The sequence below is a fragment of the Mustela erminea genome, chromosome 1 (genome assembly GCF_009829155.1).
Source record: "Mustela erminea isolate mMusErm1 chromosome 1, mMusErm1.Pri, whole genome shotgun sequence".
Classification (NCBI taxonomy): domain Eukaryota; kingdom Metazoa; phylum Chordata; class Mammalia; order Carnivora; family Mustelidae; genus Mustela; species Mustela erminea.
Genome location: NC_045614.1, coordinates 131,153,956 through 131,179,053, shown reverse-complemented (window position 1 = coordinate 131,179,053; position 25,098 = coordinate 131,153,956). Strand labels below are relative to the sequence as shown.

General features: G+C 32.8%; 1 protein-coding gene across 1 annotated transcript in view; it reads right to left on the bottom strand.

Annotated features, from left to right (window-relative positions):
• SI (sucrase-isomaltase) overlaps positions 1 to 25,098 on the bottom strand; it is a 95,416-nt gene that overhangs the window by 28,384 nt on the left and 41,934 nt on the right. The window contains exons 23-34 of the mRNA XM_032361662.1: positions 24,503 to 24,673; positions 22,224 to 22,379; positions 19,762 to 19,968; positions 17,035 to 17,189; positions 15,208 to 15,376; positions 13,391 to 13,487; positions 13,182 to 13,294; positions 12,963 to 13,088; positions 11,074 to 11,202; positions 10,229 to 10,339; positions 7,915 to 7,977; positions 4,257 to 4,373 (exon numbers count right to left, since the gene is read on the bottom strand). Coding sequence (XP_032217553.1) covers positions 4,257 to 4,373; positions 7,915 to 7,977; positions 10,229 to 10,339; positions 11,074 to 11,202; positions 12,963 to 13,088; positions 13,182 to 13,294; positions 13,391 to 13,487; positions 15,208 to 15,376; positions 17,035 to 17,189; positions 19,762 to 19,968; positions 22,224 to 22,379; positions 24,503 to 24,673 — 1,614 coding nt within the window. The remainder of the gene's footprint in view (positions 1 to 4,256; positions 4,374 to 7,914; positions 7,978 to 10,228; positions 10,340 to 11,073; positions 11,203 to 12,962; positions 13,089 to 13,181; positions 13,295 to 13,390; positions 13,488 to 15,207; positions 15,377 to 17,034; positions 17,190 to 19,761; positions 19,969 to 22,223; positions 22,380 to 24,502; positions 24,674 to 25,098) is intronic.

The following is a 25,098-nucleotide window of genomic DNA, read 5'->3' as shown; positions in this document are numbered from 1 at the left end:
CCATTTCTTCCAAATTGTCCAATTTGTTGACATATAATTTCTCATGTAATTATTGTCTCTTAAAATTATACTTCTCTGGTATTCTGTTGGTTGTTGTTTTTCCTCTCTCATTTGTGATATTACTTATTTGAGTCCTTTGTCTTTTCTTTTTAATAAGTCTGGTTTACCAATTTTATTATTTTTTTTCAAAGAATCAGCTCCTGGTTTCATTGATCTGTTCTTCTGTGAGTTTTTTTTTTAATTGTTTGTTCATTTTTATATTATTTATTTCTGCTCTAATATTTATTATTCCCCTTCTTCTGTTGGCTTTAGGCTTTATTTGTTTTTCTTTTTCTAGCTCCTGTAGGTATAAGGTTAGGTTTATATTTGAGACTTTTTTTGCTCCTTGAGGTAGGCTTGTATTGCTATATACTTTTCCTTTTATGACCACTTTTGGCTGCATCCCAAAGCTTTTAGACAATCTTCTTTTCATTTTCATTTGTTTCCATGTACTTTTTTTTTTAATTTCTTCTTTAACTTCCTGGTTGACCCATCATTATTTAGCAAGATGTTCTTTATCCTCCCTGTATTTGTGGTCTTCCCATTTTTTTTTTTTTTCCTTGTGGTTGACTTCAAGTTTCGTAGTGTTGTGGTCTGAAAATACCCATGGTATGATCTTAATCTTTTTGTACTTGTTGAGACTTGCTTTGTGACCTAATATGTGATCTATTCTGGAGAATATCCCAGGTGCACTTAAAAAGAATGTGTGTTCTGCTGTTTTAGGATAAAATGTTCTGAATATATCTCTTATATCCATCTGGTACAGGGTGTCATTCAAAACCGTTTCCTTGTTGGTTTTCTCCTTAGATGATCTGTCCATTTCTGTAAGTGGGGTGTTAAGTCCCTTACTATTATTGTATTATTATCAATGAGTTCCTTTATGTTTACTATTGTTTTATATATCTGGATGTTCCCAAGTTGAGGGTACAAGTATTTACAGTTGTTAGATCATCTTGTTGGACAAACTGCTTTATTATGATGTAATGCCCCTCCTCATCTCTTCTTACAATCTTTGATTTATAGTCTAGTTTGTCTGATATAAGTATGGCTACTCTGGTTTTCTTCTTATGCTCATTTTCATAATAAATATTTCTTCATCCCCTCACTTTCAATCTGCATATAGATGGGTCTTGTTTTGTTTGTTTGTTTGTTTAATATTTTATTTATTTACTTGACAGAGATCACAAGTAAGCAGAGAGACAGGCAGAGAGGGAGAGGGAAAGGCAGTCTCCCTGCCAAGCAGAAAGCGTGATGCGGGGCTCGATCCCAGGACCCTGGGATCATGACCTGAGCTGAAGGCAGAGGTTTAACCCAGGTTTCCCTGGGTCTTGTTTTTTATTCATTTTGACACCATATGTCTTCTGATTGGAGCACTTAGTCTATTTACAGAGTAATTACTGATAGATGTGAATTTAGTGCAATTTTATTACTTGATTCCTCATTGTTTCTGGAGATTTTTCTCAGGACCTCTCTAGTCTTTGTTGCTTTTCATCTTTCCCATTCAAACCCCTTTGATATTTCTTACAGGGCATTTAGTGGTCACAAACTCCTCTAATTTTTGTTTGGGAAACTCTTTATCTCTCTTTCTATTTTGAATGATAGTCTTGCTGGATAGAGTATTTTCAGGGGCAGATTTTTCCCATTCAGCACATTGAATATATCATACCACTCTTTTCTGGCCTGCCTAGTTTCTGTGGGTAGATTTGCTGCAAACCTTATTTGTCTTCCCTTGTAGGTTAAGGAATTTTTTGTCTCTTGCTGCTTTCAAGATTCTTTTCTTATCTGTGTATTTTGCAAATTTTACTATGCTATGTCTTGGTGCTAGCTGGTTTTTGTTGATTTTGATGGGAATTCTCTATGCCTCCTGGAATTTAGAAGTCTTTTCCCTTCATAGATTAGAGAAGTTTTCAGCTATAATTTCCTCAAATAAACCTGCCTCCTTTTTTTTTCTTCTTCTGTGATTCCTATGATACAAATGTTATTATATACCATAGAGTCACTGAGTTCCCTGTCTACTTTCATGATCCAATACTTTACTTTCCCTCTTCTTTACAGCTTCATTATTTTCCATAATACTATTTCCATATCACTTATTCATTCTTCTGTTTCTTGCATCTTGTGGTCATTACATCCAGTCAGTTTTAAATCTCAGTTATTGCATTTTTAATTTCAGCCTGATTGGTTTTTAGCTCTTTTATCTCTGAGGTATAGTTGTCCCTAATGTCTTTTATTCTTTTCTCAAGCTCAGCTAGTATCCTTTTATTGGATTAGACATATTATTTATATGTTTTGATTAGACCCCTGGCCCTAAGCTTTTGTTGTTCTTTCTTTTGGGGATGAATTTCTCCATCTTGTCATTTTGTCTAGCTTTCTGTCTTATTCTGTGTTTTATGGTAGTCTGTTATGTTTCTTGTTCCTGAGAATAACAGATTTATGAAAAAGAAATCATATAATGTCCAAGGTCTTCCATTCAGGAAGTGTCTCTGGTGTATGCTGCATACACTTTGCTGCTGTGTTATGGCTGCTCTATCCCTCAAGACAGTTCTCTGTGGAGATTTTCCTTACCTGCAGTGGGGAATGTTTAGACCTTGGCCAGAATGTGGTGAGTTTTAACTAGGTGAGCTTTGATCTGCTTGTTAAAAGAGACCTGATGTTATTTCCATTAGAACTGAAGATTTACAGAACTCTATGGTCAATAGACATGATGCAGGCAGGGGGTTGTGCTGATCTTCTGGGGGAGGGGCCCACTGCATTGGTTCTTAGGCATACTTGGCCAAGAAAAGCAGTACCATTGGAGTGCAGAGAGGGTAGGACTTGGTGTAAGCAATGTAATCAGTCATAGTTGGCATTGTGCTATTTACTGAGGTAGTTTATGTTGAGAGGCAAGTCAGGGAATTAGCACCAGCCAACTCCTTTGTTCCTAGAGAGGGAAGTTCTGCTCCCCTTTACTGTCAGGGAGACCGTCTTGGAAGAGCGAATAATTTCTCCTCATATGTTCCAAGCATTTTTTAAATTGTTGTCTCCATACTATCTGTGTCTGGGTTATTGCCTGCCTAGAGAAGCACAGTGCACTTTGGTCTCTATTGCAGCCTGGATGACCGACTTTTAAAACTCCAAACTTTAGGGTCCTGTTGTGGTGGGTACCTACACTAGTCTTCTCAGGGATGGTCTCAAAAGGCTGGAGTTGATGCAAGTTTAACCCAGAAGGGCAGTTGCACCAGAAGCAGGAGCATGGAATTTGGAGCTAAACACACTAAACAGCCAGTGTCTGGGATGGCCACACTTAGCAGGTATCCCTGTGCTACATTGAGGGGTGCAGGGTGGGGGGGATCCATGCCTGTCAGCTCTTATGTCCTCAAAGAGGCAATATCACCCTTCTCAAATGTGTTCCAGGAAAAAGAAACAGCCTCTCCCAGTGGATCTTAGGCAATCCTGAGATCTCACCATCTGCCTCATGGTTATCTGACTGACTTTTCTCCAGGAATAGGTCAGTACTCTTAGGATTCTATCCCAGACACACTGTGGACCTCTAAAACTCCAGTCTTTGAGCCCTGCTTGTTGCAAAAACTCATGGAAATCAAACCTTCTCATTTGTCCGGCCAATGGCTTTTAGAAAGTGTTCTCCTTGTGTGATCCTGTATGTTCCTCTCTGTTTTGTCTTTCTCAGAAACCAAAGCTCCCTCCCCTCAACAGCACCTGTGATTGTCTCTCCCCCAAACCACATTTCTGCACCTCCTACCTTCCACAACCTGGCCAATACTCCACCATTTTAGCTCCTCCCCCTCTTACTACCAAGATTTTAAAGTTACATCTAAAATTAGGAGATTGTTTGAAAAGTAATTTGCTACATTTGTAAGAGATTATGATTTTTTTGTACTAATGACTGACAGTTACGTGAGATTTATTCCTACATTGAATAAAAATAAAATAAATGTTTATAATCATTTATAAATAGTTTTAAAGAGATTTTTTTTGGTTCCCTGGTGAAGCTGAAACTTTAGAAAATAGCAGCTGTATATATAAAATAAATTGCTAACACTGTATTTTACAGTTCTATGAATATGGAAAGGCGTTTCCTTTTATGGAAAAATGAGTGGGATATTTTCAAAAAAAGACTTTGTTGGAATTATAAGAATCTAGCAAGAATTCTTCATAATAACTGCATAATAAATAAATCAATAATAACTTAAAATATATATTGCTTTACGTTTACTTACAATCCACAAACCATCAAACCTCATCTGGTTATTGTAGAAATCTATAATTTCTCTTGCCCACCACTCTGCTGTGGCATTCCTGAAAAAGTCTGGAAAAGCTACATAAGCTCTGGAGGCCTGTAAAAACATGTAGAAAGTCAGAAGAGAGACCATGCATGTCTAAGACATTTACCTGTCAGATTCACAAGCTGTGCAGAGGTGATAATGAAAGCAACCTGATCTCAAATTTAATTGCATGCATCTACATTATGTTTCTCTAACCAAAACAATGAAGAATAACAAATTTAAAAAAAAAAAAAAGTGTGTGTGAGAGAGAGAGAAATATGCATGGAGACAGAAGGGAGAAGCCTTGGGGTCCTTACAGATTGTCAAAAAAAAAAAAAAAAGTTCACAAAACACAGATATATACTTTTGGTGCTTCTTAGACTATTAGGGAATTTTTGCCTTTGTGTCCTTAGAGTCCTATAATGCAGATTTACTTTTGTGGAGCATAATAGGAAAGGAAAAGGCCTTGGTTTAGTCTGTTTAATTGGATTAAAAAAATTGTTTACCCAGTTTTCTGCCCTTCTAGGATCAATATATTGCTTTACCACCCCAACCATTTGCCTTTCTCTCTCACACCTAGCCCTTCCCACCTCAGCAGAGAAGAAATGATTTACTTCTTTCCCTACAAAAAAATTCTTTACTTGTCAGCCTACCTATATATATTCTGAGATCAAATTCTGTGTGCTAACAAATGATTGACCTTCTGTAAATAAATAGTCTGAAAAACATGGCATCACTTGCATACTCTCCTGTCACACTTTAAGTTTAAGTCTATGTAATAATTTCCAGAATAGTCTTACCAGTGTATAGAGAAAGTGAAAAGGGTAGGGAATATAGAGATTTACAAAACACATATGGTACTGGCACAAAAAGACCCATAGATCAGTGGAATGGAATAGAGAACCTGGAAATGGACCTTCAGTTCTGTGGTCAACTAATCTTTGGCAAAGCAGGAAAAAATATCCAATGGGGCAGGGGGGGAACGGTCTTTTCAGCTAATGGTGTGGGAAAAATTTTACAGCCACTTGCAGAAGAATGAATCTGGACTACTTTCTCACACCATACACAAAAATAAATTTAAAATAGATGAAAGAACTAAATGTGAGACTAGAATCCATCAAAAATCCTGGAGGAGAACACAAGCACAGCACCTTCTTGCTAGGCATGTCTCCAAAGGCAAGAGAAACAAAAGCAAAAGTGAACTATTGAGACTTCATCAAGATAAAAAAGCTTTTGCACAGCAAAGGAAACAGTCAACAAAATAAAAGGCAACCTATGGAATGGAAGAAGATATTTGCAAATGCCTCACCAGTTAAAGAGCTAGTGTCCAAAATATATGAAGAACTTACCAAACTCAGCACCCCCAAAACCAAAAATCCAGTCAAGAAATGGCTAGAAGATATTAACAGACATTTCTCGAAAGAAGACATACAAGTGACCAACAGATAAATGAAAAGATTCTTAACACCACTTGGTATCACAAGCTACAAATCAAAACCACAATGAGATACCACCTCACCCTAGTCAGAATGGCTAAAATTAACAAGTTAGGAAACAACAGATGTTGTCAAGGATGCAGAGAAAAGGGAGCCCTCTTACACTGTTGTTGGGAATGTAAACTGATGCAGCCACTCTGAAAACAGTATAGAGGTTCCTTAAAAAACTGAAACTAGAACAACCATATGACCCACCAATTGCACTACATGGTATTTATCCAAAGGGTAAAAACACAGTGATTCAAGGGGACATATGTACTCAAACATTTATAGCAGCAATTTCCACAATAACCAGAATATGGAAAGAGCCCAAATGTCCATTGACAATGAATGGATAAAGAAGAGATGATGTACATATACAATGGACTATTCCTCAGCTATCAGAAAGAATGAAATCTTGCCATTTCCAATGACATGGATAGAACTGGACAACTTAAAAACTCTCAACAAATTAGGAATAGAAAGAAATACCTCAACATAATAAAGATGATATATTAAACACCCCCAACTAATATCATGCTCATTCAGAATAAAAAACTGTTTCTCTCTCTCTCTCCCACACACATGTGCATACACACACACTGTTAGAATTAATAAATTAAATAAACTTATGGAATGTAAAATCAATATGCAAATATCAGTTGCATTTTTATACACTAACAAGGAACTAAATTAGGAAAATAAAGTAAATTAAGAAAACAATCCAATTCACAACAGAAACCCAGATAATAAAGTACTTTAGAATAAAAGTAAGGAGGTAGAAGCCTTGTACACTGGAAACTACAAAACTTTGCTGAAAGATATTGAAGAAGATACAGACAAATAGAAAGATATTCCACGTTCATAGATTGGAAGAATTAGTATTGTGAAAGTGTATTAACTATCCAAAGCAATCTGTAGATTTAATGCAACCTCTATCAAAAACCCAATTCCATCTTTTACAGAAATATAAAAACAATTCTACAATTCATTTGGAATTACAAAGACCTTGAATAGCCAAAATAATCTTGAAAAAGTAGAGCAAAGTTCGAGGAATCACACACCCTGATTTCAAAATATACTCCAAAGCCACAGTAACAAAAACAGTATGATAGCAGCACAAAAACACACATAGACTAATGGTGCCAAATAGAGAACATATAAATCAATCAATCCATACATATATAGTCAACTGATCATTGACAAGGGTGCCAAAAATACACAATGGATAAAGGATAGTGTCTTCAACAAATGGTACTGGAAAAACAATATACATATACAGAAGAATGAAATTGGACCCTTTTCTTACATCATAACACAAAAATCATAACTCCAAAAATGGAGAAAATTCTTAAATTTAACACATTAAATTGAAAAAGCTTCTTGGGGAAACCAAAGGGAAAAAGCTTCATGACATTTGTCTTGGCAAAGATTTTATAAATATGACACCAAAAACACAGCCAAAAAAGTAAGCAGGTGACTACATCAAACAAAAAAGTTTCTTCACAGCAAAGGAAACAAGCAACAAAGAGAAAGGCAATCCACAGAATAAGAGAAAATATTTAAACACCATATATCAGATTACATGTGAATCTCCAAAGTATATTAAAAACTCTTAGAACTCGATAAAGAAAGAAAGAAAGAAAGAAAGAAAGAAAGAAAGAAAGAAAGAAAGAAAGAAACCCTAATAACCTGCTTAAAATATAGGCAAAGTCTTGATAGACATTTCTCTGAAGAATGCATACAGATAGCCAACAAGTAGATGAAAAGATGCCCATATTCACTTATCTTCAGGGAAATGCAAAAAACACAATGAGATATCACTTCACACCTGTTATGATGGCTATTATCCAAAAACAAAGACAAAAAGTTGTGGAAAGGATATGGAGAAATTGGAATCGTTTTGCACTGTTGATGAGAATGTGAAGAGGTGCAGCCACTTAAGAAAACTGCATAGATACTCCTCAAAAACTTAAAAATAGAAGTACCTTGTGATTTAAATATGGTCTGGTATAGAAAATTTAAAAATAATCCATCAGTTTTTTGAAGAAAATACTCAAATTGAATTATTGGTCAAAGTGATCATTAAATCCAAGTGCTGAATTTCTTTTTTATGTAATCAGTCAATGTAAACTTACATTAACAGCTTCATCTTCCGTTAGACTTTCATCTATTGTTATATTGGGCAAATCTGGCCAAACCTACAGAGAAAGAAAAAATAGGAAAATTGTTGAAAATAATTTCAGTATAGTATGACTATGTTGTAAATAAAGTATAATAGGGTTCTTAGGGTTCTAGTGGCATATTATTTTTATATCTTGAGATCCCCAGACCAGTAATTTTTTCAATTGTTTTTTTTTTCAGTTTGTGTTTTGGTAAATGTAACATTTGCAAACCATTCTCATATTTCATATTAATTTCCTCTTTAATATGCCAATAGGAAAAATAATGCCAACCTTTGTAGTAGGTCGTGATATTAAAACCAATGTATGTAACCAAAAGTTCTACTCAGAAATAATATGAAGGGGGCGCCTAAGTGGCTTAGTTGGCTAAGCAACTTCTTTTGGCTCAGGTCATGATCCTAGAGCTCTGGGATCGAGTCTCACATCAGACTCCCAGCTCTGTAGGGAGTCTGCTTCTCGCTCTGACCTTCTTCCCTCTCATGTTCTCTCTCTCTCCCTCTCTCTCTCTCTCAAATAAATAAATAAAATCTAAAAAAAAAAAAAGAGTATGAAGGCACATACTAAATTTAATTTAATGTGGTATATTAAAACTGTTTCTATAATTATTTTAGCATTAAAATCTAAAAACAACAAACATTTTTATTTAAAAGGAATTGAAGATCTGAGTTGGATGATGCCATGCTAAGGCAAACATCTTCTTTGTTTTCTCAATTAGTACTAAATACTCCTCTCTGTCTCTCCATATCCTCATCCCTATCCCTGCTTTCCCACCTACTAATGTTTTCCTCTACTCAACCACAAACACACAACTGGAGCCCAGATTCAATCATGCTGAAAGCTCTGAGAATTTGAATCTATGTTGTAAAACCTACATAGTTCCATATTTTAAAAAATGTAATTAATTCCCAAGGACTAATTACCTACAAGAGATTAGTTGTGTATGGGGAATAGTTCACTAAAGGAATGGAAAAGAAGATAGAAATCTGAGAAAATGTATAGACATTTAGAATGAGAAGATAATACAAACGAAGGAAAAAAAAAAAAAACAAACCTTTCTATGGTCAATATGCCATACTCTATACTTTCATGTTTCTTAAAATGTTATGATTTGTCATTAAGTTTATTATAGGATTTTTCTATTTTATGTTAATTTTTAGTTTTGAAATATTTTGACTCACAGAAAAGCTACAAACATTATACCTAGAGGGTTTTTTTTTAATATCCTTTATTCTGTAACATTAACAAATTTATAACCTCTCTACAATCATCAAAACCAAGAAATAGACATTGATACAATATTTAAGTAATCTAGAGGCCATGTGATTTTTTTTTAAGATTTCATTTATTCATTTGACAGGCCAAGACCACAAGTAGGCAGAGAGGCAGGCAGAAAGAGAGAGGAGGAAGCAGGCTCCCTGCGGAGCAGAGAGCCCGATGCGGGCTCGATCCCAGGACCCTGGGATCATGACCTGAGCCGAAGACAGAGGCTCTAACCCACTGAGCCACCCAGGTGCCCCCTATGTGTGAATTTTACCACTTTTATCACTAATATGGTATTTTTGATCCAAGATGAAAAAAGGATTCTATATTATATTTCATCATGTCTCCCACAACAGAATTCTGTTTTTATTTTTCATTCTAGTTAAGACTATTGGGTTTTTTGTTTGTTCTTTTATAAGTAAGTCAAATCAGGAGTTTTCTATAATATGTCAATATACCCAGGTCTGAATATTATTGTTTAAATGAAATACAATAAATTATAATCCTTGTTCAAGTCAGGAATATAAGTATGGCTCTTAAAAATTGTCTTTTTTATTAATGAAAGAAGTACAAACATTTAAATGACTTGCAATGTAAAATAATGAACAACTATCTTATTAAACTTAATTTTATAATACACAAAAGAACAATGAAAAGAAATTTAAAAAGTAAATTAAAATTTTAAAAAATGCAAAAAAATTTACATATTGAAAAAATATATGTATCAGCTTTCCCTGTTCTCTAATACACAAAAGACATTCTAATAAATGCGATTTAACAATTTAAAATGAAACAAATACTAAACAAACACACAAATACATAAATTCTGTTTCTAATAATTTAAGTTGAAATCTAATTATATATTATTTTATTAAGTATTCAATCATTACATTTCTGTATTCTACATCTCTCCTTCTGAATATGTCTTTAAGTCTTATTTTTACTCAATAGAAACTTTTAGTGAAGTAACATTTTATACTTATTTTATTTCAAGATATCAATTCAGTACCTTTGCCCAACAAATATCACTGGTATTAGGCCATTTGACAAAAACATCTTTCTCCATTCCTCTTTCAAATGCAGGGTAAGGCTTTGTTTCATTTCCTGAAATTGCTGGATCCTAAAATTAAAATGAAATATACACCAGGTAACTCTGGAATAAAAGTATGACCACTTAGGTCACAGTTATGAAACAAAATTTTCCATAACTACATTATCATTTTACTGTGCTCTCACACAGACTGGCAAATAGACTGACAGTATAAATTTCAGTGTTCTAGCTAGAGTGTCCTCTAAATTCCTTGGAAGGAAATTTTAAGAACTCCCAAAAATGTACTGGCTGTGATTTCAAGAAAGATTACTAACATTTTTTTGTTTTGTTTTTATTTTTCCCAGTGGGATTACTGGCTGCCTAGCTTGCTTCCTTTAATGTATTGATAAAATATTCTCCCCACTGAATCACTAACCTGAAGTGAAATTTCTAAACATGACAAGTGTAAGAAGCAATCCCATAGAATGATTTGAGAATTGTATAGAAATGGAAAATCCATCATAACTTTGTGATAGCTTCTATAAATTGAGGTTAGTTTGTAGCTTCAGTGATTATTAGAAGACAGCTTGTCTTTGACTTCCAGATTCAGTCTTAGATCTCTAAGGATATATCAAACTGTAAAAGTAGCTTGGTAGCAGCCCATGTAAATAAGTCTTAAAGGAAGAAAGTTTTAGATTTAGGAAGGATTGAAAGTAATAGTCTTCCTATTTTGAAACATCTCCCTTCCACTTCATTCTAGAAGAGAAATTTTAATGAAATCAAGATAATAAGACTCAGATAAATTATAAAATATAAATACTGACCAGGATAATAATGTATCTCATTCCTTCCTGTCTTATTTTGTCAACAAACTGAGGAAGGTCATGGAAGTTTTCATCAATTGTAAAGTCTAGTTGCCTTTCCATGTAATCAATGTCTGTATATTGAACATCCTGAAAGATATAAAGATTGTGGCAGTGGGGTAAGAATCACATGGGTCAGTGCATCTCATTCTGTCATCGTATAAAAGTAATAGCAATATGAAAGTTTAAATGCCTCTTCACTTAATCCTAAAGAGAATTAATCAAGTAACACAATGTTCAACAAATAAAACTAGTATATAAAGATCCAAAATAGTTTATAAGCAAGTTAATATAAACGTTCTGTTCACTAAGAGTTCACTTAACAATTTTGATTCTAAAAATTCTTTCAGATCAATATCTTTTGTTATGTAATTCCCAAAGGAAATAGGAAGACACAGGAGTAAAGGATTTGTGAGGCTATGAAATTATGTTAAATGCAATTTGGAATGTTGCACAATATATACAGAAATAGCTGTTTTTCTATTTCGAAAAACATAAAGCCAATGGGAGTAATTTCAAATAACTATAATATTGCCAAAAAGGAAGAAAGAATTATTGGTAAATCCATCAATTAAAAGATTCTTTCATTGGGACACCTGGGTGGCTCAGTCGTTTAAGCATCTCAGGTCATGATCCCACAGTCCTGGGATCAAGTCCCACATCAGGCTCCTTGCTCAGCAGGGAGCCTGCTTCTCCCTCTGCTTCTGCTACCACTCTGCCTGCCTGTGCTCTCTCTCTGTCTCTTTCTCTCTGACAAATAAATAAATAAAATCTTAAAAAAAAAGATTAATTAAAAAATATTCTTTTATTATCTACCAAAGTCTTTTTAGAGTTAGAAACCAAGCTTAAATAACCAAACTACTGCTTACAAGTATTTACAAATATGTTTAATAAATGTATGACATTTACAAATATGTTTAAACTAATAAATGTTTGACTTTTCATGACATTGTTTAGATCTAAATAACAGATTTTTAAATTATTTTCTTTAAGACACTAACTCAATTTCTTCTTCTAGGTGTTATAAAAAGGACGACTGATATAACGGACCTAATAACCTCCCTTTTTATAAAAAACAACCTCTCTTTTTATAAAAAAAATCACTTACATATTTCTGTGTCATATATTTATAGAATTAATTTCCTCAAAATAATGTATTGGAAAATCACATACTTGATTCTACTACATGTACCAATGTCTTATAATGAGGCCCTTCTCTTTCTTCTTAGAATGAGTTCTTATATACCAAGTATTCTGGAATTCACTGTTTTAAGTTCTCCCAGAATAACCCCTGGGATTCCTGAATCTTGTTAAAAAAATTAAATCACAGAGATGATTATTTCTGGATACTCAGTAATATTTAGTTTCCTGAATATTGCAGGAAGAGAATATTTTGCAAGTGCTCCAATTCTGTGTTCCAACATTACTACTATCAACTATTTCAGGGCAAAAATCACTAAGTTTCATGTCTAATTTCTTCTCTGTAATTTGTTACTTCAGTTGATGAAGTAGGTTTCTGTGGACTCTATTTCTCATATTAAAAAATATGGGAAATACACCTGATTACTTAAACAACCCAAAGTTTAGGAGAGAAAAACAAGTGCATAGTGAGTTGTTTAGTACAACTCAGGGCCATGGAACCAGAGAGAAAGGAGAAAAAGGAATGGTATTATCCCTTTTCCTTCATCTAATAAAGACACTTTATAAAAATTTCATAACCATGTCATTAGGTGTTACTAATAAAAACAAAGAATTATTGCCAAATTACTAATTTTAAAGTATGCATACTTATTTCATTTTGCTTTTATAGATAAAACATTTAACACTGTTTTAAAAATGGATATACATACATAGGGGATCTGAGCAGCCACCATATCATTATATACTTGCTCAACTTCTGAAGTATTTCTGTACCCATAACGACATAATTGGAATCCCAAAGCCCAGTAAGGTGGCATGACAGGTCGACCAATTACCTTTGGGAGAAAAAAAAAAAGTTATTTGTGAACTAAGAGTTACTTTATATCACAAAGAAAACTTAAAAAAAAAAAAAAAAAGTAGTGTCATACTTCATGGTATTGTTGTGTTGCAATTTCTGGAGTTGGGCCCAAAAACATATAAAAGTCCAAGATTCCTCCAATTATACGGTAAGTTAGAGCAGGAGTTGGCTGAAATGTAACGTCTGGAAATCCAAAATATGATTACATTTTTATCTATGTATAATAGTTTACTAAAGAGTAAAATAAAATACAAGAAATTCAGCAAATGACTGTTTTACCCATTGCATTGCTGTTAAGTAAGAGAACTCCATGAGCATAGCCTTCATCTTCCAGAGCCATGTAATAGGGATGAAATCCGTAGGAATTAAGTTTATACTAAAATAAAAAATTAAATATAATTCAAATTTAAGTAATAATAGCATAATATTTAAACAATAATAGCATATGAATTTTGTGAAAGTAATATTCAAATGCATTGTAAGACTGAGGCTATATGAATTTAAAGGTTCTTTCTTTGTACACAAAACTATGCTTACATTAAAATATTTCTCCTTTAGAAAAAAATTTCTTTATTATTTGAACCATCACTGCTTTAGAGCATACAAATGAATGGACAAATTTGTAACACCTACAAATTCTGTCATATTAACTGATGTAAAAAACCATTGGTATTGGTGTAGTTGGGTTTCTTTCTACAAGTGTATCTTAATTCATTTATAAATTGGCACTTCTTTTTCAATTAAAAAAAGTCCTAGAAATGTTGAAAATATTCAAACCTCTTGAGAACTTATATGGTAATATCTAAGTTTATATAATATTATATGATAATATTTTAAATGATATCTTCTTTATACAATAGTTTATAAACACTTAATGTCATTTTCAACTAGATCTTTTCATTTTTTGGAATACAAAACCTATATCAGGCTCATAAAATAACTTCTCATAAGTCACAAAACTTTTAAGTTGATGACCCCTAATCAAATTGACAATTTTAGGGGCACCTGTGTGGCTCAGTCTGTCAAACCTCTCACTCTTGATTTTGGCACAGATCAATCTCAGGGCCTTGAGATGAAGCCCTGTATCAGGCTCTGTCCTGAGCGTAGAGCCTGCTTGGGGTTCTTTCTCTACATCTCCCTCTGCCCCACCTCCTCCCCACTCTTGCTTGTGTTCTCTCTAAAAAAACAACACACACATACACACAAACAAAACTTACCTCTTTGACTCACACTGTATGTCAGTATTTGATCAGCATGTGGAAGAAGATTTATATTTTGAGTCAAGAATTATATTAACCTAATAATGTCAATACATTGTTGCATAGTTTTAAAGAAATACATTTTGTAAAACATACTTTCAAGTTGAAACAAATGAAAAACAGACTTCATAATCCAAGTTTGAACAATTATGACACAAATAAAAGTTGTTTGAGCACCTAAAAATAAAAAGTCTTTGCAATAGTATATACACTTATAATCTTATACTGAATATATCCTTTAGATATAAGTCATGTGTAAAAAATCAAAATGAATTAGTATTTTTATTAAAATGTGTTTTTGCATGATATACTTAGAATAATTATAATTAATATTAGTTGTGCAATAAATTATTCATGAAATGTACTCCATTAATAAGACAAAACATTGGGAAAAGTGATATAAGCATATAAAAATGTTTCTAAAGATGTATTTAGCAGTATGGCCTCATAAAAATGCACACTTGTAGCTGGGTATCATAAAGGAAAAAATTAGCATCAAATCAATATCAAAGAAGCAAAAAAAAAAAATTTCAAGGAGAGCCCTGGTCAATTATTTCTGAAAGCTGTGAATAAAAGTAGATTTGCAGGGGATTCTGAATATGAATATTTGTTTTATCACTGTAATCAAGGATGTTATCCATCCAATCCTCTGCTTTCACATGTAATTTAAGGTAGCTTTTTGTTTGTTTTTTAGAAAATCACTATCACAGGTCTAGGGCCCTTTGTCATTATTACTTCAATACTCAAGTTTAGGCCTACAGAGAAGTGGCCAAGATCCTAATCATGGTCTTAGTTGACTCAAGTTGACTCACGGAGTAGTCAAATATTGATACCTACACCAGGGGGTTGGTCTCTTGTAAACATTCCCCAAGTATGCCAGTTCAGGTCTCTCTTAAATGTTGTATGTTCCACTTCCCCAAAGCCATATATATATTCTGATGGCAGGCGAGTAGATATTTGAATAAACTGGTTATTAAAAGCAAATCCAGGCAGGTGAGAATCCCAACTGAGAAGAAAAGAAAACAATTCTAATAAATACAAAGTATTACCACAATACTAATGGTAATTCTTTCTTAGGTGATCTGAAAACCAGTCATATTTTTCTCTATGTACCTATTGTACTCAAATAGCAAATGAAAATAATATCCCAATAAATTTTTCTTTGACTATGTTAAAGAGTATCTAAAATATGTTTCATTTATTTGGCATTATTAGTAAAATAAATTATAGATAAATATGATTATGGTTTATCTTTAGATATATATTGCTTTTTAAAATAAAATTAATATGAAGTTATAAATAATATTGGCCTAGAAGTAATATATGTCCCAGAAACTGAAAGTCCTCTGTTTTCCTCTTCCCTTGAGATAATCACAGTAAACTTTTTCTACATAGGGATTAAGATGAAATCAGTATCAAAATAAACTATAAGGCATGGTGGATTTTTTTTTTTAAGATTTTATTTATTTGACACAGAGAGAAAATGAGAGAGAGTACAAACATGGGGAATGGCATGCAGAGGGAGAAGCAGACTCCCCACAGAGCAAGAAGCCCAGTGCCTGATGCCATCCCAGGACCCTGGGATCATGAACTCAGCCAAAGGCAGATGCTTAACAGACTGAGCCACCCAGGTGTCCCATGAGGAATATTTTAATTGCAAGATCTCCCTAATTACTACTCCCAATCTTTTCTTCCTTTATTTTGTATTTATAAAAATGGGTATTTTAAAATAAATCTTGAAGTAATGTGTTACAGGGAATGTATTGTTTTTCTAGTCATTTGCAAGAATATAAATGAGGAAGAAAAGAAATTGAAGTTGGAAGAAAAAAAAAACATGAATTACAAAGAATTTAGGATGTATTCAAATTTTTATCTTATGGATTTTGGAGAAGTATTTACTAAAAATAATGCTTTCCAAATAAAAATAAATAATGCCACTGCACCAGAAGTTTTTTTTTACAAAATGACTTCACTTCTTATTCTCTGAAACAAAAATATTATCATAACAACACAATTTTTAAAGCAATACAGACATAATTTTCTTCATGATTTGTATCCATCCTGACAATACCTGAAAATATCCTGACAACATCTTCTAAAAAGTCGCATGGTAAGCTTAAATTACTTGAAAGTATCTTTTAATATATTACAGTTTATCTACAAAGTTCTACTGCTTATTAAAACCAAAATAATTTTTATATGTTTATTCATTGTAACATAAAAATACAGAGAGATGTATGTGTATCAATTACCTTTCATCATTACCTGTCAGAGATAGTATTAACTTTATCAGATTTCAGAACTAATAAATTTCAATTTTAATTAATTTCTAATTAAATATTTACATAACATATTTCCAACTACTTTTTTTTTTTTTGCTAATACACTTTTCAAGAGGAGTCTTGGTTTTAGCTCTCAACTTAATTAGAAGAAAGAATGTGATAATAATGAAATCAATCACATCCAAGATGAAGGTGAAATTTTACTAATTCTTAGTGATAGTCCCATTGTTCAGTTTTAAAATGTTAAAACAGGTCAAGTCATTTAATAAAATTAAAACATTTTTAGTGTGATGATTAATACTCTAGCACAGTGAAAATAATCTTACTTCCCCTCTAACCTAAAATCAAAATATTCCTCATATCAAATAATTCAATCACTTACATAACTTTTCCTGTACTTCTCCTTCGAATCTGGATGCCAAAAGGATTTTCTTTGATTTCAACATCATAAAGTCTGTTTTCATAAGTACTTGTTGGTGTGGTTGGAATGTTTAAAGGTACTGGAACTTCATATCTCTTATTTTGGGGATCATATATCTGTTGCAGAGAAATAATGAAAATAAAAACATTTCTCTCTTATTCTCTCTTATTGCTGAAATATCATGTAAATAATCACTAAATAATTTAAGTAATTGCTCAGACAAGAATATTGTAATTCTTATTTATATAATTCTCAATTCTGTATCCATGGCTCATATATCTATATAGAAATCCACATACACATGTAATGAGATCAAGTTATGAATTATATTTTATCATTTTTTGTCATCAATTTTTCCAAACAAAAGAAATCTTCAAAAAAATTTTGGAGCTAAATGTTCTCTTATATAGATACACAAAATTATTTACCACTTGATGGTTAGACTCAGAAGTTGTTTCAGTATTTTTTATCACATTTATGATCCTACAATGACTGTTAATGGTTATTTATGTTTATACATTTCTTTATTTTTTCAAAAACATTTCTTAGAAGTGATAGTGTTAGGTCACAAAGAGTGTACTAAAATGTGTAGAGTCCCTGATATCTATTTTCCATAAATAGTTTACTAATTAATATTCTTACCAAAATGTATGTCCTAATACTATTTTATGTTAAACTAAAGGCATTTATTTTTCTAACTGTCATGTCATTCAACTAATAAAAGTATTTTAATATTTTTATCTCTAATTTTTATGTCTTCTGTTAAATGTCTGCTTATGGAGACTTACTATTTTTCTTGGTTGTGTAATTGAAATTTCTTGCTTTTTGTCGTGTATGTAGCAAATACTTAACCATTTTTTGCTTTTCTTCTAATTGTTTATAGTGTTTGTTGATGTTGAAATGTGTTAAATTTTCATGTAAGAAAATATATAGGTTTTTATCTGTGGGATTTATACTGTCGTATCTATGGTTTGAAAGGATTTTACTAGGCAGATATAAGACAAAAATACATGTAATTTTTTTTCTGGGCTTATGTTTGATTGATATTACATATATACAAGTACATCTTTTACACACACACACATATTTTTTGTCTTCTTTTTTCAATAAACTGTCAGGTATTTCTGGATGCAGTTACATACTGTTTCAATTCCATAAGTTTTATCATCTCTTCTTTTCATGAATTTTAATTATTGCCATAGCCAAATGTTTACTTCTCCAGATGAACTTAAAGAAAATTAATTAACTTTAAAAGAGTTAGGCTTATTTAAGATTTTTTAAATTTGCTTATTTTTTAATATACTTATCTAAAATCTACCAATACTTTTCTGGGGGTCTTCTGGGTAGCACAATTGCCTGGGTGTCTGACTCCGTTTGGGCTCAGGTCAGCAGAGACTTCAGGGTCCTAAGATCAGTCCTGCATCTGACTTCCCACTCAGCAGGACATCTGTTTAAGACTTTCTCTCCCTCTGCCCCTTCCCTGACCTCACTCAATAGGCTCTTTCTCAGATAAATAAATAAATCTTAAAGAAACAAAACAAAAACTATTAACTTTTTTAAGCCTTTTCTTATAACAGTCAATTTGCTCCTATGATTTTTGATATTTTTGTTGTTTCGTTGATTGTTTTTCTCTCTAGATTTTGATAATGGTATTCGTCTCCATTTCTATTTTTAAATGGTGAATGATAACATATATTTTTTGGATACTATTTTACATCCAGTCATTTTTCTGATCTTCTTATCATTTTTAAGTTTTTGTAATGGATTCCCTTGGAGCTCTTAAGTAAAAGGTAATGAGAACAAACTGATGCCAGAGGGGAGGGGTGGAGGCAAGGGCAAAGTGAGTGAAGGGGCATGGGAGATATAGGCTTCCAGTTATAGAATGAATACATTAGGGGGATGAGAAGTACAGCTTAGGGAATGTAGTCAATAATTTTCTAATAAGGTTATATGGTAACAGGTGGTAGCTACACTTGTAGTGAGCATAGTATAAAGTATAGACTTGTGGATCACTATCTTGTGAACCTCAAACCAATGTAACATTGTATGTCAGCTGTACTTCAATTAAAAACTAACTGCTACCTGTACTGTTGAAAAAAAAAATTTTTTCTTTTTATGTCTACTGCACTGGTCAGAAAATTCAGGCTGTTATTTAAAAATAATGGAAATAGTATCCTGTTTTGTTTTGGTTTTTTAATTAATTATTTATTTATATGAGAGAGAGAGTACAAGCAGGGGACAGAGAAAGAGGAAGTGGGGAGAATCAGACTCCTTGATGAGCAAGGAGCCTGACCTGGGGCTCAATCTCAGCATCCTGGGATCATGACTTGAGCCTAAGGCTGATGCTTAACCAACTGAGCCAGCAAGCATCCGTGCTTTGTTTATCTTAATGTAACAATAAACACAGTCTGATTCTAAGTAACTTATGTATTTAGCAAGAATTTGATTTTTTTTCAAATCACCACTACATGTTTAATTATACACAAAATTGCAAAAGTAAGAAGATTTATTTATGGTGCTCCTAGGTATGAGCTGTGTAGGGGAAAAAAACCTTTATTTTTATAAAATCAAAATGTCTACAATTCAGTTGCTAATCCTTAATATCGTAAAACTGAAGTATCTAAACTATTCGGAATCTTTTGTTTTGAGAGATGAGTCATTCATTGGGATAGTTTATATCAAACATACCTTAAACTGCAGCATATCATTTTTGTGATATTTCACCTCCACACGAAGAGTTGAGATGGGGTCAGAAGGTAGCTTTATTTGAGCTCTTGTAGGATTCAGCTGTAGGTCAGTTGTTATACCCATTGATGAATACTGAGTTGAACTGACCAAATAAGGGTTGTATTGTCTTGGAAAGTAACAATCAGGTGCTTGGGAGCTAAGAGGAACCTAAAAACAGAATACATGTTCATTGCCAGAAAATTATAAACAGTGTAATATTGAACTCTTTAAAAAAGGTAGACATATTTAATCACATGTTGCATAGCTTATCAATTTTATTATTTAACTATAAAGTAAAATTATAATCATAACACAAATATCTATTATGCAACCTAAAATACCATACACTGAAATTTTATATATAATATTTATATTTTGACTCTAAAGATAGACCAGTAGAGGAAAAGAATCAAATGTCATAGCTTTTCAAAAGAATATAGAATGATTCTATGGTCTTTGCAAAAATTAAATATATAATGGGGCACCTGGGTGGCCCAGTGGGTTAAAGCCTCTGCCTTCGGCTCAGGTCATGATCTCAGGGTCCTAGGATCGAGCTCCGGATTGGGCTCTCTGCTCAGTGGGGAGCCTGCTTCCCTCCTCTGCCTCTCTGCCTAGTTGTGATCTCTGTCTGTCAAATAAATAAATAAAATCTTTAAAAAAATTAAGTATATTATTCATAAATCTTGATTCCATGCTTATTCTTATTCTTCATACTATTGCCTTTTGTATGTAAAATGGCTCTACAACAACCCTCAGAAGGGCCTGTACTTAAAGTTCTTTTCTTGGGGAGCCTAGGTGGCTGAGCAGGTTAAATCTCTGCCTTCGTTCAGGTTGTGATCTCAGAGTCGTGGGAGGAATCCCGGGATTGAGTCTGGCATTGGGCTCTCTGCTCAACAGAGAGCCTGCTTCCCCTCTCTCTTTGCCTGTCTCTCCGCCTACTTGTGATCTCTCTCTGTCAAATAAATAAATAAAATGTTAAAATAAATAAATAAAGTTTTCTTTTTTTTTTTTTTCTTTTTTTTTTTTTTTAAGTTTTCTTTTACTTACAATGAAATTATATCATTCCTTATCTCATGACTGACCCTAATACTGGTCAATTACATCCTGACCAGTATTTAAATAGCGACTATGGCCAAAGAGCAAAACGGATTGGTTTATATATAAGTGGAAGCTAATATCTAAAAAAAAGAATGATAAATGGTGGCATTGCAGGCTAGTTGCCTTGCTATAGTCCATTCTCCCATCTTTCTTATTTATTAAATTATTATATTGCTGGGAGAAGCAATGTGCTCATCGAACTTGTCCCAGTCTCTTTTGAGGAAGTTATATATGACCTCCAAATCCTCCTTAAAAGAAAAGGGTATAAGCTGATAAAAATAGGATGTCTTTCCTCCTCCCACCTTTGGGGCTGGAATGAATACATAATGACAGAAGACATAATACAAACTGGAGGATAAAAAAGAAATGGTAAACCTATAACTTTGATGACATTGATAGGCCAGTATATCAGACATGAGCCTCTTTTTTGTAGGAGAAAAATAAACTGTGTCTTGTTTAACCAAATCATCACTCTGTTGAATGGATATCAAAACAACTGGATAGAAATTACTCCTTATTGGAACTAATACACAGTCAATTAATATCAGAAGTTTTAATATCTTGAGACAATGCTTTTGAAAGACTGGCCTATCAGCATAATACCTTAGTAAACTAAGCTAGTCGGCCATAGTCAATATCTAATATGAGTTCAACAAATAGTGAAATGGGCACATTATCTAAAGTGCTTGGAAAGCAACTTACACAACCATTTAGTCTGGCATTTACTAAACCATATCTTCAGAGAATTAATTAAGATAAAAATAAATTGTCCGGGGGCGCTTCCATGGCTCCCTGGGTTAAAGCCTCTGCCTTCGGCTCAGGTCATATTCCCAGGGACCTGGGATGGAGCACCATATCGGCTCTCTGCTCAGCAGGGAGCCTGCTTCCTTCTTCCTCTCTCTCTGCCTACTTGTGATCTCTATCTGTCAAATAAATAAATAAAATCTTTAATAAATAAATAAATCGTCGGGGCACTTGGGTGGCTCTGTGGGTTAATCTTCTGCCTTCAGCTCAGGTCATGATCTCAGAGTCCTGATATGGAGCCCTGCATCTGGCTCTCTGCTCAGTGGGGAGCCTGATTCCCTCTCTCTGCCTGCCTCTCTGCCTACTTGTAATCTCTTGCTCTCTGGCAAATAAATAAATAAATAAAATCTTTAAAATAAATAAATAAATAAATAGTCTGTCGAAGGCCTAATTTCAAATTCCAAATGTTTCTCTAGATGAATTTAGTTCTTACACTATAGAATTAAAATTGTAATACATAATGTTACATTGAGATATTTATGTAAAATCCATGCTATGAATTATAATAAAATTCTTAGTACCGTTTCCCATAAACAGCCACGGGCTTCACACTTTTCTTTAGTTGCAGGGTCTGCATCTGGATAACAAGTAAACCTTTCATTTACTGAGTAATTTTGATTCCATTGAACGGTAAAGTTCCTTCCAAGGTTAAAGTTGAGACCATAAATTAGGAGATTCTGAAGACGAAGAAACATTAAAAAATATTTGTGAAAACTGGATGACTTAAAAATACTTAACATTTATAAAATGCAGCAACTACAGCAATTCTTCAAGTCAAATCATTGGTATTTTAATAGGATACTTGAAGAACAGATAAGAAAGGAGAAAATATGTCATGCCACTGAAATGGCTACAATTTCAAGACAAGAAAAGTATAAGAAATCATAGAATACCAATGAAAAGCATTAGTGCTAAATCCAGACATGAGTTCTGATTTCAGTTCTGCCATTTAATGCTTATGCTTCTTTGGGACAATTGTCTATCCTTTGTTATCTTCCATTTTCTCCCCCTGTGAAATGGGGATGATTGCTTCTACTACAAGGGGTTGCTATACAGGAAGAATGACAAATGAAATTTAAAGCACTTAACACAATGCCTAGGGCAGATTAGGTGTGAAATAAATATTAGTTCCCTCAAGGGAGGGAAATTAATGACTTAGGTTTATATAGAAAACCCCAAAGTCAGAAGTGGGAAATACCTATTTCTTCAATTCTGTCTCTAATTTGAGACACTGCTTACAATCTTTGAGGGACTAGTTAGGAGATAACATGGTATGATGCAAAACATGGCGTGATGTGTGTGTATACACACACACACACACACACACACACACACATATATATATATATACACACATATATATGTTCTAACATATAATGATTTTTATTATTAGGATATTGCAAAGTTAAGTTTGTTGTCTATATACCTTGAGAATACTATAGGCAAAATTTATCCCAGACTTCCATCTTCATTAGCTTACTTTTTGATAGAAACTTACTTTCATACCTCTACATGCAGGACTGAAAATTCATATAAAGATCAGTCTAAGCATAGCAGAATTAAGAAAGTGTGTCTATTAGAGTCTGTGTAAATCTTACATGAGCATAAATACAAACACAGAAATAAGTTAAAATTGCAAAAAACAAATAAAATGATTTTTGTTTTATACTCTTGTGGCAATCTCTGTTAGAGTCATAAAGTTCTCAATAAGCCTGCATTATTTAATTTATATTAATTAATTATTATAGCCCCAGGAATATAAAAAATTATAGGATATTTACTAAATAAAAATAATTAGCCAATAAATATTGTTATAAAAATTGTGAAGTGAAGAACTCTGGGCCAGAGGCTTAGGAATTAGAAAAAAAAAAAACTCTAAGGGAATATTCTATATCTCAAGTAATTGAGAATTTATGCTGATGTTACCAATTTAGGGTATATATGAATGGTGGGAAAAAAGTCAATAAAAATAATTTCAATGCTTTAAATTACTATGATCTATATTTTAAGTACAGTAATTTATTACCCAAAGCAACAATTTAAGTGTTACATTTTATAGATAAGGAAACTGAGATAATAAATTAATTTGATATGTTAAATGTACACATTGCAAGGCTGCAATTCAAGCCCTATCCTAAGACTCCTTTTCCCTCCGTAGTACACATCTTGAGATTTTATTTTTCAGTAATCTCTATACCCAACATGGGGCTCAAACTCACAACCCTAAGACCAAGGATTCTACATGCTCTCCTTACTGAGGCAGCAAGATGCCTCTCTGGAACACATCTTAAAAAAGACAAAAATTATAATTGCCTTAGAAGCAAAGAGTGTAAACAAAATTTCAAAAAAAAAAAAAAAAAGACAAGATATATCAGGGATAGTGATAGTTCTTGAAAGAAGAAGCAGAGGGAATGAGTGAAGAAAGGGATATATATATATATATATATATATATATATATATATCTTAAAGAGTATTAAACAAGAAGCTAAAGAATTTAGAACCTTTATTATATGCAACAGGTAAGTAAGTTCAAGTTCAGGGTAGGAAATTCCATAAAAAATATTAAGAAGATGTATATAAGTGATATCCAAGATAAAATGAAATAAAGAGAAGTAACAAAGAGTCCTTTTAATGTTGATATCTGAAATGGGAATTACCTAAATGGAATATTAATAGCAAAAGGAGAAAAAAAAGAAGTAATATGAAGAAAAAATGTCACAAAACCAGAGACTGAATGGTTACATAATGTTAAATGTGAGAATATATGACAGCTAAAATATTTTAAAATTTTTAATTTACCTGGTCAGAAGCAGTATAAGTAAAGTTGTAGTGATCTTTTATTGGCTGATTATCTTCCACCACTGTAACTTGTGTAACAGAGTCTGTCAAACCAAGGATTTTTATAGTCTCAAAAGCTAAAGTGGTTCCTTCCTGGTATGATGAATGTGTGCATAAAATATCTAATTTGTTCTGAAAAGAAGTATATAATAGTATATATTAAGTAGAAGGTCAATGGATAAAACCTGAAATAATACAGGTATGAAACAAAGAACCAATCACTATCTCTCCATCCCCACCAGTTCTCCAAATCCAAGTAACATATATAAATAAACTCATTAACGACTCTTCATAATTTTTGTGTTCATGTCATAAAATTTATTTTCAGAGATAACCTGAATTACCCATGATGCAAATCATATATACCTCTTCTCATTCTAGTATTAATGATGATGAGGAATAAGAGCTTTGGCAACAAAGAATATATGAAGAAATCCAACATCTACAAAAACTATTGCTATTAATTATTGAAATTTAGCCTTATGTATAGATTTTTCATCCTCACTCAAAATCCATAACAATTATTGTTGTGACTGATATAGATTTTCAAATATGTT